The 14,687-nt window shown below is 47.4% G+C and overlaps 1 protein-coding gene across 1 annotated transcript in view; it reads left to right on the top strand.

Moving 5' to 3' along the window:
* The first annotated feature begins 9,469 nt into the window (after positions 1-9,469).
* The window catches only part of CYTH2 (cytohesin 2), a 31,262-nt gene continuing 26,044 nt past the window's right edge, over positions 9,470-14,687 (top strand). Inside the window, exon 1 of the mRNA XM_077259520.1 lies at positions 9,470-9,744. Coding sequence (XP_077115635.1) covers positions 9,726-9,744 — 19 coding nt within the window. The 5' untranslated portion in view covers positions 9,470-9,725. The remainder of the gene's footprint in view (positions 9,745-14,687) is intronic.

The following is a 14,687-nucleotide window of genomic DNA, read 5'->3' as shown; positions in this document are numbered from 1 at the left end:
ACACACAAGGAATTAGACCGCAAAACCTAAAAAACCCTCCTGACCTGCTGGACATGAGAGTCCCAGTCATCCGAAAAAATCAAAATATCATCCAGATACACAATCATAAATTTATCCAAATAATCACGGAAAATGTCATGCATAAAGGACTGAAAGACTGAAGGGGCATTTGAAAGACCAAAAGGCATCACCAAATACTCAAAGTGGCCCTCGGGCGTATTAAATGCGGTCTTCCACTCATCCCCCTGCTTAATTCGCACCAAATTATACGCCCCACGGAGATCTATCTTAGAGAACCACTTGGCCCCCTTTATGCGAGCAAACAAATCAGTCAGCAGTGGCAACGGATATTGATATTTAACCGTGATTTTATTCAAAAGCCGATAATCAATACACGGTCTCAAAGAGCCATCTTTCTTAGCCACAAAGAAAAAAACGGCTCCTAAGGGAGATGACGAAGGACGAATATGTCCCTTTTCCAAGGACTCCTTTATATATTCTCGCATAGCAGCATGTTCAGGCACAGACAGATTAAATAAACGACCCTTAGGGTATTTACTACCCGGAATCAAATCTATGGCACAATCGCACTCCCGGTGCGGAGGTAATGAACCAAGCTTAGGTTCTTCAAAAACGTCACGATATTCAGTCAAGAATTCAGGAATCTCAGAGGGAATAGATGATGAAATGGAAACCACAGGTACGTCCCCATGCGTCCCCTTACATCCCCAGCTTAACACAGACATAGCTTTCCAGTCAAGGACTGGGTTATGAGATTGCAGCCATGGCAATCCAAGCACCAACACATCATGTAGGTTATACAGCACAAGAAAGCGAATAATCTCCTGATGATCCGGATTAATCCGCATAGTTACTTGTGTCCAGTATTGTGGTTTATTACTAGCCAATGGGGTGGAGTCAATCCCCTTCAGGGGTATAGGAGTTTCAAGAGGCTCCAAATCATACCCACAGCGTTTGGCAAAGGACCAATCCATAAGACTCAAAGCGGCGCCAGAGTCGACATAGGCATCCGCGGTAATAGATGATAAAGAACAAATCAGGGTCACAGATAGAATAAACTTAGACTGTAAAGTGCCAATTGAAACAGACTTATCAAGCTTCTTAGTACGCTTAGAGCATGCTGATATAACATGAGTTGAATCACCGCAATAGAAGCACAACCCATTTTTTCGTCTTAAATTCTGCCGTTCACTTCTGGACAGAATTCTATCACATTGCATATTCTCTGGCGTCTTCTCAGTAGACACCGCCAAATGGTGCACAGGTTTGCGCTCCCGCAGACGCCTATCGATCTGGATAGCCATTGTTATGGACTCATTCAGACCCGCAGGCACAGGGAACCCCACCATAACATCCTTAATGGCATCAGAGAGACCCTCTCTGAAATTCGCCGCCAGGGCGCACTCATTCCACTGAGTAAGCACAGCCCATTTACGGAATTTCTGGCAGTATATTTCAGCTTCGTCTTGCCCCTGAGATAGGGACATCAAGGCCTTTTCCGCCTGAAGCTCTAAGTGAGGTTCCTCATAAAGCAACCCCAAGGCCAGAAAAAACGCATCCACATTGAGCAACGCAGGATCCCCTGGAGCCAATGCAAAAGCCCAATCCTGAGGGTCGCCCCAGAGCAAGGAAATCACAATCCTGACCTGCTGAGCAGGATCTCCAGCAGAGCGAGATTTCAGGGACAAAAACAACTTGCAATTATTTTTGAAATTTTGAAAGCAAGATCTATTCCCCGAGAAAAATTCAGGCAAAGGAATTCTAGGTTCAGATATAGGAACATGAACAACAAAATCTTGTAAATTTTGAACTTTCGTGGTGAGATTATTCAAACCTGCAGCTAAACTCTGAATATCCATTTTAAACAGGTGAACACAGAGCCATTCCAGGATTAGAAGGAGAGAGAGAGAGAGAAAGGCTGCAATATAGGCAGACTTGCAAGAGATTCAATTACAAGCACACTCAGAACTGAAGGGAAGGGAAAAAAAAAAAAAAAAAATCTTCAGCAGACTTCTCTTTTCTCTCCTTTCTCTATCAATTAATTTAACCCTTTTTTGGCCGGTCAACCTGTTATGGTTCTCAATGGCAAGAGAACATAGCCCAGCAAACATAAGTACTAGCTCTTGGAAGGATGGAAACTAAACTGACCATGAACTAAACCTGCCGCACAACTAACAGTAGCCGGGTAGCGTTGCCTACGTTTTTATCCCTAGACGCCCAGCGCCGGCCGGAGGACTAACTAATCCTGGCAGAGGAAAATATAGTCCTGGCTCACCTCTAGAGAAATTTCCCCGATAGGCAGACAGAGGCCCCCACATATATTGGCGGTGATTTTAGATGAAATGACAAACGTAGTATGAAAATAGGTTTAGCAAAATTGAGGTCCGCTTACTAGATAGCAGGAAGACAGAAAGGGCACTTTCATGGTCAGCTGAAAACCCTATCAAAATACCATCCTGAAATTACTTTAAGACTCTAGTATTAACTCATAACATCAGAGTGGCAATTTCAGATCACAAGAGCTTTCCAGACACAGAAACGACACTACAGCTGTGAACTGGAACAAAATGCAAAAACAAACGAGGACTAAAGTCCAACTTAGCTGGGAGTTGTCTAGCAGCAGGAACATGCACAGAAAGGCTTCTGATTACAATGTTGACCGGCATGGAAGTGACAGAGGAGCAAGGTTAAATAGCGACTCCCACATCCTGATGGAAACAGGTGAACAGAGGGGATGATGCACACCAGTTCAATTCCACCAGTGGCCACCGGGGGAGCCCAAAATCCAATTTCACAACAGAGGTGGCTTACCGAGTGTCTGCTCAGTGCAGACACTTGGTAAGCCTGCAGCCCTGCACAGCAGATCGCAGATCTGGCAGAGTGCTGTGCACACTGCCAGATCATCAATCTGTGATGTCCCCCCCTGGGACAAAGTAAAAAAGTAAAAAAAAAACGTCCACATGTGTAAAAAAAAAATAAAAAAAAAATTCCTAAATAAATAAATAATAAAAAAAAAATATTCCCATAAATACATTTCTTTATCTAAATAAAAAAAAAATGAAACAATAAAAGTACACATATTTAGTATCGCCGCGTCCGTAACGACCCCACCTATAAAACTATATCACTAGTTAACCCCTTCAGTGAACACCGTAAAAAAAAAAAAAAAAAAAACGAGGCAAAAAACAACGCTTTATTCTCATACCGCCAAACAAAAAGTGGAATAACACGCGATCAAAAAGATGGATATAAATAACCATGGTACCGCTGAAAACGTCATCTTGTCCCGCAAAAAACGAGCCGCCATACACCATCATGAGCGAAATAATAAAAAAGTTATAGTCCTCAGAATAAAGCGATGCCAAAATAATTATTTTTTCTATAAAATAGCTTTTATCGTATAAAAGCGCCAAAACAAAAAAAAATTATATAAATGAGATATCGCTGTAATCGTACTGACCCGACGAATAAAACTGCTTTATCAATTTTACCAAATGTGGAACGGTATAAACGCCTCCCCCAAAAGAAATTCATGAATAGCTGGTTTTTGGTCATTCTGCCTCACAAAAATCGGAATAAAAAGCGATCAAAAAATGTCACGTGTCCGAAAATGTTACCAATAAAAACGTCAACTCGTCCCACAAAAAAAAAGACCTCACATGACTCTGTGGTCTCAAATATGGAAAAATTATAGCTCTCAAAATGTGGTAACGCAAAAAATATTTTTTGTAATAAAAAGCGTCTTTCAGTGTGTGACAGCTGCCAATCATAAAAATCCGCTAAAAAACCCGCTATGATAGTAAATCAAACCCCCCTTCATCACCCGCTTAGTTAGGGAAAAATTAAAAAAATGTAAAAAATGTATTTATTTCCATTTTCCCAATAGGGTAAGGGCTAGGGTTAGGATTAGGGCTAGAGCTGGGGCTAAAGTTAGGGTTAGGGTTTGGATTACATTTACGGTTGGGAATAGGGTTGGGATTAGGGTTAGGGGTGTGTCTGGGTTAGAGGTGTGGTTAGGGTTACCGTTGGGATTAGGGTTAGGGGTGTGTTTGGATTAGGGTTTCAGTTATAATTGGGGGGTTTCCACTGTTTAGGCAAATCAGGGGCTCTCCAAACGTGACATGGCGTCCGATTTCAATTCCAGCCAATTCTGCGTTGAAAAAGTAAAACAGTGCTTCTTCCCTTCCAAGCTCTCCCGTGCGCCCAAACAGGGGTTTACCCCAACATATGGGGCATCAGCGTACTCGGAACACATTGGAGAACAACTTTTGGGGTCCAATTTCTCCTGTTACCCTTGGGAAAATACAAAACTAGGGGCTAAAAAATAATTTTTGTGGAAAAATTTTTTTTTTTTATTTGCATGGATCTGCGTTATAAACTGTAGTGAAACACTTGGGGGTTCAAAGCTCTCACAACACATCTAGATGAGTTCCTTAGGGGTTCTACTTTCCAAAATGGTGTCACTTGTGGGGGGTTTCTACTGTTTAGGTACATTAGGGGCTCTGCAAACGCAATGTGACGCCTGCAGACCATTCCATCTAAGTCTGCATTCCAAATGGCGCTCCTTCCTTTCCGAGCCCTCCCATGCGCCCAAACGGTGGTTCCCCCCCACATATGGGGTATCAGCGTACTCAAGACAAATTGGACAACAACTTTTGGGGTCCAATTTCTCCTGTTACCATTGGGAAAATACAAAACTGGGGGCTAAAAAATAATTTTTTGGGGAAATTTTTTATTTTTTTTATCTTCACCGCTCTGCGTTATAAACTGTAGTGAAACACTTGGGGGTTCAAAGTTCTCACAACACAACTAGATAAGTTCCTTGGGGGGTCTAGTTTCCAATATTGGGTCACTTGTGGGGGGTTTATACTGTTTAGGTACATTAGGGGCTCTGCAAACGCAATGTGACGCCTGTAGACCAATCCATCTAAGTCTGCATTGCAAATGATGATCCTTCCCTTCCGAGCTCTGCCATGCGCTCAAACGGTGGTTCCCCCCCAGATATCAGGTATCAGCGTACTCAGGACAAATTGGACAACAATATATAGGGTCCAATTTCTCCTGTTACCCTTGGAAAAATACAAAACTGGGGGCTAAAAAATAATTTTTGTGGAAAAAAAATATTTTTTATTTGCACGGCTCTGCGTTATAAACTGTAGTGAAACACTTGGGGGTTCAAAGCTCTCACAACACATCTAGATGAGTTCCTTAGGGGGTCTACTTTCCAAAATGGTGTCACTTTTGGGGGGGTTTACTGTTTAGGTACATTAGGGGCTCTGCAAACGCAATGTGATGCCTGCAGACCATTCCATCTAAGTCTGCATTCCAAATGGCGCTCCATCCCTTCCGAGCCCTCCCATGTGCCCAAACGGTGGTTCCCCCCCACATATGGGGTATCAGCGTACTCAGGACAAATTGGACAACAACTATTGGGGTCCAATTTCTCCTGTTACCCTCGGGAAAATACAAAACTGGGGGCTAAAAAATAATTTTTGTGGGAAAAAAATTTTGTTTTATTTTTACGGCTCTGCATTATAAACTTCTGTGAAGCACTTGGTGGGTCAAAGTGCTCACCACACATCTAGATAAGTTCCTTAGGGGGTCTACTTTCCAAAATGGTGTCACTTGTGGGGGGGCTTCAATGTTTAGGCACATCAGTGGCTCTCCAAACGCAACATGGCGTCCCATCTCAATTCCTGTCAATTTTGCAGTGAAAAGTCAAACGGCGCTCCTTCGCTTCCGAGCTCTGTCATGCGCCCAAACAGTGGTTTACCCCAACATATGGGGTATCGGCGCACTCAGGACAAATTGTACAACAACTTTTGGGGTCCAATTTCTTCTCTTACCCTTGGGAAAATAAAAAATTGGGGGCGAAAATATCATTTTTGTGAAAAAATATGATTTTTTATTTTTACGGTTCTGCATTATAAACTTCTGTGAAGCACTTGGTGGGTCAAAGTGCTCACCACACATCTAGATAAGTTCCTTAGGGGTCTACTTTCCAAAATGGTGTCACTTGTGGGGGGTTTCAATGTTTAGGCACATCAGTGGCTCTCCAAACGCAACATGGCGTCCCATCTCAATTCCTGTCAATTTTGCAGTGAAAAGTCAAACGGCGCTCCTTCGCTTCCGAGCTCTGTCATGCGCCCAAACAGTGGTTTACCCCCACATATGGAGTATCGGCGTACTCAGGACAAATTGTATAACATCTTTTGGGGTCCATTTTTTCCTGTTACCCTTGGTAAAATAAAACAAATTGGAGCTGAAGTAAATTTTGTGTGAAAAAAAGTTAAATGTTCATTTTTATTTAAACATTCCAAAAATTCCTGTGAAACACCTGAAGGGTTAATAAACTTTTTGAATGTGGTTTTGAGCACCTTGAGGGGTGTAGTTTTTAGAATGGTGTCACACTTGGGTATTTTCTATCATATAGACCCCTCAAAATGACTTCAAATGAGATGTGGTCCCTAAAAAAAAATGGTGTTGTAAAAATGAGAAATTGCTGGTCAACTTTTAACCCTTATAACTCCCTAACAAAAAAAAATTTTGGTTCCAAAATGGTGCTGCTGTAAAGTAGACATGTGGGAAATGTTACTTATTAAGTATTTTGTGTGACATATCACTGTGATTTAATTGCATAAAATTTCAAATTTGGAAAATTGCGAAATTTTCAAAATTTTCGCCAAACTTCCATTTTTTTTCACAAATAAACGCAGGTAATATCAAAGAAATTTTACCACTATCATGAAGTACAATATGTCACGAGAAAACAGTGTCAGAATCACCAGGATCCGTTAAAGCGTTCCAGAGTTATAACCTCATAAAGGGACAGTGGTCAGAATTGTAAAAATTGGCCCGGTCCATAACGTGCAAACCACCCTTGGGGGTGAAGGGGTTAAATAGGACGTGGCGACCTTGTAAGGGAATACTTTGGATATATTCCCTGGTTTACACCCTCTCTCTTTTGATTGCACTCTGCACTTTATTTTAACCCTGGTATATGATTGTTTCGGTTACACTAAAATGTGTTGAGGCACAAGGCACTTTGGCCTATATACAAAAAACACACTCTGTGTATCTAGTATTTTTATATTTTTGCACAGCAGCACTTTGGATTTAGGATCTTCATAATTTTGCACAGCTGCACTTTTTTTTACTTGCATTTTTGAGGGATTTATCATATGTAAACAGGTTTGCCATTACATTGCATATTGGAGCATATAAGTCGGCTCCTAGTCCTATTATACGCACATATGATTGATTAATATTGTTGCCAGTTTTATATAATAAAGGCATTTTATAATTTATTCCCTGTTTGATGTTTCTCCGTGGATCTATTTTCTGGTTGTTTGGGTTGTTCAGCATTCTGTAATGCTGTAGATAAGCCCCTGATGTAACCTGAAAGAGGAGAAAAAGAGGTTACAATATATTATACTCACCCAGCGGCAGTCAGGTGAAATGGGTGTCTCAGGTCCGGTCCGGCGCCTCCTATCTTCATTCCATGACGTCCTCTTCTGGTCTTCACACCGCGGCTCCGGGGCAGGCGTACTTTGTCTGTCCTGATGAGGGCAGAGCAAAGTACTGCAGTGCGCAGGCGCTGGGCCTCTCTGACCTTTCCGGCGCCTGCGCACTTCAGGGCAAAGTACGCCTGCACCGGAGCCGCGGCGTGAAGACAAGAAGAGGACGTCATGGAATGAAGATGGGAGGCCCCGGACCTGAGACGCCCATCGGAGCGGGACCGCCCCTGGGTGAGTATAATATAACCTCTTTTTCTCCTCTTTCAGGTAACATTGGCAGCTTATCTACAGCATTCCAGAATGCTGTAGATAAGCCCCCGATGCCGGTGAGCTTACCTCACCATCGATTTTGGGGGTGACAGGTTTGCTTTAAACCTATAAAAAACAGAAAAGAAAAAATTGCTGAATAAGAAAGTGAGAATAAGAAACCAACTGCAGCTTCGTGCACAAGTACACAGCGTAAGGCTACGTTCACATTTGCGTTGTGCACCGCAGCGTCGGCGCCGCAGCGCACAACGCAAACAAAAACGCGGCAAAACGCACGCTAAAACGCTGCGTTTTGCGCCGCATGCGTCCTTTTTGGCCGAAAGTTGGACGCAGCAAAAATGCAACTTGCTGCGTCCTCTGCGGCCGGGCGCCGCAGCGACGCAAAACGCAAGTGCGACGCATGTCCATGCGCCCCCATGTTAAATATAGGGGCGCATGACGCATGCGGCGCCACTGCGGCGCCCGCCGCTAATGTGAACGTAGCCTTAGACCGGCAGCATTACTGATCGTCTGAACATACCCTCTAGTCATTTGTCAGTTTTATTCATAGATTTACAAGTATCAACTGAAAAAGACAAGACAGCAGAAGGGGTCTCGGTGTGAGAAGGCTCAGTGTGTCAGGGGGGGCCTCGGTGTGACGGGAGGGGGGTCCCAGTATGACAGGGGTGTCTCAGTATGACGGGGGTCTCGGTGTGACGGGGGGGGGGGGCTCTCGGTGTGAGGGGGGTCTCGGTGTGAGGGATGTGTCTCAGTATGACGGGGGTCTCGGTGTGACGGGAGGGTCTCGGTGTCAGGGGGGTCTCAGTGTGAGGGTTCACGGTGTGAAGGGGGTCTCGGTGTGACAGGGGGGTCTCGGTGTGGGAGGGTCTAGATGTCAGGGGGGTCTCAGTGTGAGAAGGGGTCTCGGTGTGACAGGGGGGTCTCGGTATGAGGGGGGTTGCGGTGTGAGGGGGGTCTCGGTGTGAGGGGGGATCTCGGTGTGGGAGGGGGGTCTCGGTGTGAGGGGGGGTCTCGGTGTGGGAGGGGGGTCTCGGTGTGAGGGGGGGTCTCGGTGTGGGAGGGGGGTCTCGGTGTGGGAGGGGGGTCTCGGTGTGAGGGGGGGTCTCGGTGTGGGAGGGAGTCTCGGTGTGGGAGGGGGTCTCGGTGTGGGAGGGGGTCTCGGTGTGGGAGGGGGTCTCGGTGTGAGGGGGTCTCGGTGTGAAGGGGGTCTCGGTGTGAAGGGGGTCTCGGTGTGAGGGGTCGTGGTGTGAGGGGGGTATCGGTGTGAGGGGGGTCTCGGTGTGGGAGGGGGGTCTCGGTGTGACGGGGGGGGTCTCGGTGTGTGAGGGGGGTCGCGGTGTGACGGGGGGGGTCTCGGTGCGTGAGGGGGGTCGCGGTGTGACGGGGAGGGTCTCGGTGTGAGGGCTTTCCCGTACACAGAAGCTGCAGACATCGCACTGATGATTAACCCCCTCAGCATTTCCTCTCAGGATCTCCCCGGATTCCCCGCCCTTATCAGGCTCAGTGCGGCTCCGCTCCGGGCATACCTCTGCATCCTATTGGTCAGTGGTCGGCGTTCTCCCGCCCTCCTGCCACAGTCCGAGTCTAGGACTGGCCAACCTGCCTGTCAATCAAGAAGGAATGCGCATCCTCGAAACAAAGAGGCTCAATGATCCCGCCCAAAAATACCTGACCCTGAGTTACAATCGCGACGTGATTGGATAACGCTACTGTCGGTTGCTAAAGTGGGCGGCGACGGTAGCGGGAGGCTGCTATGGAGGCAGTGGGTGGGGCTTAGAGGAGCCTGGTGTCGGGGGTGGCGAGCCGGTGAGCGCTCGGTGGGATAGCCGCTGATCAGCGCCGTGTGTGTAGCGCTGGACGGAGGACGAGACTGACGTGAAGTCGCGATTTGCGGCCCTCGGACTTGTCACCTTCCTGATCATGGACGATACCATTTACAGTAAGTGAGTGCGCCCGCAGTTAGGGGCAGTGATCGGCGTGTGCGCTCTCATTCAGACGGACCCTCTTTCGGTCTCTTTGGTTCTTTCCTGTGTATTGGCGTCAACCGGGAGAGGACAGGATGCTCCATTTCATGTCCTAGGATGGGGGGTGTATTGTGTGTGGAGAGCGGTCCATGTTGTCGGTGTGGGGGGAGGCCGGACAGACGAGCTGGTGACCGGGCCTGTGCTGTGCTGGTGACCGGGCCTGTGCTGTGCTGGTGACCGGGCCTGTGCTGTGCAGACTGTTATCGGCCTCACATCTGACAGGGAAGCGGAGGCTTTTGTTATGAGGGTGACTCTCCGCACACAGGTGCTCATGGCGGCCTGTGGCCCTCTGGTGTCCGGCTGTAAGCTGGTAATAGCCCCTGTACTCCGCCCCCATTACACCGCGATAATGACCAGGACGTATCGGGGCGCAGGGTTCCCATATTTTATTGCAGTGTGGCCCTTTAACAAGCTGCATCCCTATTGGACGGATATATTGATAATTTGTGTAACCATGGTGACCGTGTAAAAGTCATGTGCACCAGCGCCGCTCTGGAGGGTCCTGACAGTCTGTCTGGTGGCAGCGTTGGACAATCGCTAGGTTCAGTATGCGCCAGACATGAGCGGTGGCCCCGAGGCTGGTGATCGGTGGCAGTGGTCACATGACAGCCATGTGGGACCGCAGCTATCACTGATGGAACAGTTAAAGGGAACATGACAACTGATTCATGCGGCCCCACGACGGGATTAATCCAACACTGGCTCCCCCGTCGCATGAATCTGACACTGGCTCCCCCGTCGCATGAATCTGACACTGGCTCCCCCGTCGCATGAATCTGACACTGGCTCCCCCGTCGCATGAATCTGACACTGGCTCCCCCGTCGCATGAATCTGACACTGGCTCCCCCGTCGCATGAATCTGACACTGGCTCCCCCGTCGCATGAATCTGACACTGGCTCCCCCGTCGCATGAATCTGACACTGGCTCCCCCGTCGCATGAATCTGACACTGGCTCCCCCGTCGCATGAATCTGACACTGGCTCCCCCGTCGCAGCCTTTTTTGTATTTCATTCCGCAGCAGTGCACTCTTAAAAGTTGGCCAGTGATGTTGAGACTAGGATGAGTACTCGCAAAAGCTGGTCTTCTCTTTACCCCGGGCACCTAGTCAGATCGGTCTTTCTGTACACTCATGGGGAGCAGGGAGAGAAGAAGCCACCGGGCAACGGCCCTGTCAGACTATTCCTCAGAGCCGAGGGGATTCCACCGTGCGCCTGCCCTCTACAAGTAGTCCTCAGAGCCGAGGGGATGCCGCCTGGGCCTCTCTGATTAGTCAGAGTCAAGGAGAAGCCACTGGGCTCCCGGCCCTCTCGGAGTAGTCCTCAGAGCCGAGGGGATTCTGCGGGGCACCTGGCCCTCTCGGAGTAGTCCTCAGAGCCGAGGGGATTCTGCGGGGCACCTGGCCCTCTCGGAGTAGTCCTCAGAGCCGAGGGGATTCTGCGGGGCACCTGGCCCTCTCGGAGTAGTCCTCAGAGCCGAGGGGATTCTGCGGGGCACCTGGCCCTCTCGGAGTAGTCCTCAGAGCCGAGGGGATTCTGCGGGGCACCTGGCCCTCTCGGAGTAGTCCTCAGAGCCGAGGGGATTCTGCGGGGCACCTGGCCCTCTCGGAGTAGTCCTCAGAGCCGAGGGGATTCTGCGGGGCACCTGGCCCTCTCGGAGTAGTTCTCAGAGCCAAAGTGATGGCTGCTGGGCGCCTGGCCCTCTCGGAGTAGTCCTCAGAGCTGAGGGGATGCCACTTGGCCCTCTCGGAGTAGTCCTCAGAGCCGAGGGGATTCTGCCGGGCGCCTGGCCCTCTTGGAGTAGTTCTCAGAGCCAAAGTGATGGCTGCCGGGCGCCTGGCCCTCTCGGAGTAGTCCTCAGTTGAGGGGATGCCCGCAGGGTTCCCGGCCCTCTCCTCGGACTAGTCCTCAGAGCAACATCATCCCCACTTGGCTAAGAAAAGTATGTTATCTCTGAAGTGCCGCATCGTTTCAGAGTAATCCAACCAATCCAATTCGATGCGTGTGGTGTGAGTTTTTCTCTATCCTTTTTGATAGGAATAATTGCTCTGCACACAGCGGATGCACCACTGTGTAGAACCTGATGACATCCTCTGTAGGTCTGTGGGCTTGCTTGTTTCTGTTCGTCGTGCCACTCGGTTGTCATTGTTTTTATACATTTCTTAGAGCAATAACATAGGATCGGTACGTTGCAGAGTTATGAGAAGTCTCCCGAGCTGAGACGCCTTACCATAGACCTGTCCGGAGACATAACGGCTCCCTTCAGAAGTTTGCCATATACCACATAACTTGTGCCATAAACCACTAATCAATTCCTCCAAACTGTCACCGCGGCACGGACTGCAGATTACTAAGAAGCAAAGTACATCGCCATTATTATAATAGCACTTTGCATAATCTCCCCTGGGGCTGTACAAAATAGAGATTACAAAATAATCGTCGTGAATCACAAAAATGACTGCCTCACGTTGGAAGCACGGCAGAAGGAATGTAGGTATGGCTGACAACTGTCTACAGGGAATCTGCTATCATACGGTGTGGAAGAGTTGTCAGGAATAGCCTGGCATAGAGTGCGCCACTCCTATACCATCAGTGGAGGTGCTGCAAAGGTGACTGACACTTTTCATGCATAGATGGGCTTGGTTTTATTTATTTTAAGACCTAATTGGCCTTGGATCCAGCACCGGCTGCTCCAGAAGCTATACCCGCACTATTCGGAAGTCAGAAAACCGCTGCAGCTTTGTTTTGGAAGACACGGAGTATGTTCTCACTTGTGATGCATATTGCATATGCATTTTTTTTTTTTCCATTTATTTGAACGGATGAAAAACGCTTGAAGAATTGACATATTGCTTCTTTCAAGAAGTTCACATCAGCTCATAAAAATCGCAAGGGAAAAGGAGCGTGAATATCTTTGCAATCTTATTTGCTTTACTGGTAATGTAAAAAGCAGCATTTCTGCTGCAAAAAAAAAATGAAACGCGTAATATGCTGTGTTTTTTCTGCATGAAAATACGCTTTGAGGATTCTCGAGTCTGCTGTTACTCTGTGACTGCAGACTTGTGAATGCTGAATGCGTATTTTGTACCCCGTACTTTAACACCAAGCCTGGACAACCCCTTTAAGGAAAGTGTGTTTTTCGTTAACACAACTCATCGACCTTTGTTTAGTTCTGTGGATGATCTGCAGCAAGAGCAGTAACTCCAGGGTATCTTGTGCCTTTTTGATTTTCCTATCCAACTTAATAGGGAATTCCTGCAATGGTTGATACTCAGCCAATCCTAACAACTGTTGGAGTGTACAACAGCTGCAGACTTATGTTGTGGAGGTATTAATAGGAAGGTGTTAATTGTTAGTAGGTGCTGTATTGTATGACCTATCAATCACGTTTGTATCAATTTCCCTTATAATCCTCCATGCTAAGAAATACGCGACCCATTACTACAAGTTCATGTTCCCACAATAATTCTGCTGAAATTTGCAACAAGAACAGGACTACTTGGCCTCGGCGGGCTCCTTTTGGCCTCGGGCGGCCGTGGCCTCCTCCTTGGCCTCGGGCGGCCGTGGCCTCCTCCTTGGCCTCGGGCGGCCGTGGCCTCCTCCTTGGCCTTGGTCGGCCGTGGCCTCCTCCTTGGCCTCGGGCGTAACAATGGGAAGGTGGCTATGGGATTGCGTTACTGACTGTGAATCCGGGTTCGGAAACCCAATCACAGACATGAGTGGGTTGTCACATACTTGGCTCTCCTTTTCTGCACTTCCACCAGGTCAGGTTTGGGTCGTATAAATTTATATAAACTTCTTTTGTGATAAAAGTCTCTTTGGTGTTCCTGGCTCAATAATTCTCAGCTAAGCTGTTCATGTAACTCAGTCAGAACTTCTTATTTTTCAGATTTAAGCCACCAACTGGAACAAACTGGAAAATGAAAGAATTTCAAAATATTTTTTTTCCACGTTCTTTAGTTGCAGGAAAGCATGAATGCTGAACTTTCTGCTCTTTGGTGGAGAACGCCATACTTGCTCCATCATATATAGGGAGGGTAGTACGGACGCTGTGTCCAGCAACTTTGACTGACTAGAAATGATGCAAATGTGGCTGAATTAAAAACCCATTGTGTCGGGGACTGCGTCACAGTGGTTCACAGAGGAAGTACATGTGGTCCCCGCCTTGTGTGTTGGACTGCTTAACTAGTCACCCTAAATATGTTTCAGAGATGTGGGCGTAAGACCAGAAAATAAAGAAAAAATACAAATGCGGCTGATCTGGTTCTAAGACTGCTGTACCAACCAAATGATGGGGTGCTCTACCCCTTGCCACCTTTCCTCAGAGTACAGCACAATGTCAGGTGGGGGCATGGTGGCTTCTTGGAGATGGTATGTTACTACCTGCTGTCTGAAGATGAGCAGTTTGGAAGCAGATCAGGCTCCAGAGTCTTCTAGTTTCAGTCGGAAAACGTATTTTACTGTTGTGGTACCCTTTGGTCTCTGGGCATTGTTCTTTAGAACCTTTTGGTAGTCAATGTTTTCACTACTTCTTCTATTTATATGTGAGTAGGTTTTCCCCCTCAGACTTTTTACTGCTAGTTTTCCTGTCTGTAGCTTTTTCCACACACCACTTCCTTAAAGAGAACCTGTCATGTTGAAGTTGCTGTTCTCTCTACCGGTTGCATTTTATAGAACAGAAAGAATCTACTTAATATGAACTCGTCAAATTGAACACGACATCCTCAGCAGGAGCAGCTGACAGAAGAGTATCTAAGAGTCCTTGCTTAGTTATTGACGGCCATCAGTCAACGCCAAATCTTTCACCAGTGTGCCCTCAGATGAGCAATCTTGTTGATGATGCTGGTTTCTGTATTAAGC

The sequence above is a fragment of the Ranitomeya variabilis genome, chromosome 4 (assembly GCF_051348905.1).
Source record: "Ranitomeya variabilis isolate aRanVar5 chromosome 4, aRanVar5.hap1, whole genome shotgun sequence".
In the NCBI taxonomy this organism is placed as follows: domain Eukaryota; kingdom Metazoa; phylum Chordata; class Amphibia; order Anura; family Dendrobatidae; genus Ranitomeya; species Ranitomeya variabilis.
This window is presented reverse-complemented; position numbering and strand designations above follow the sequence as displayed.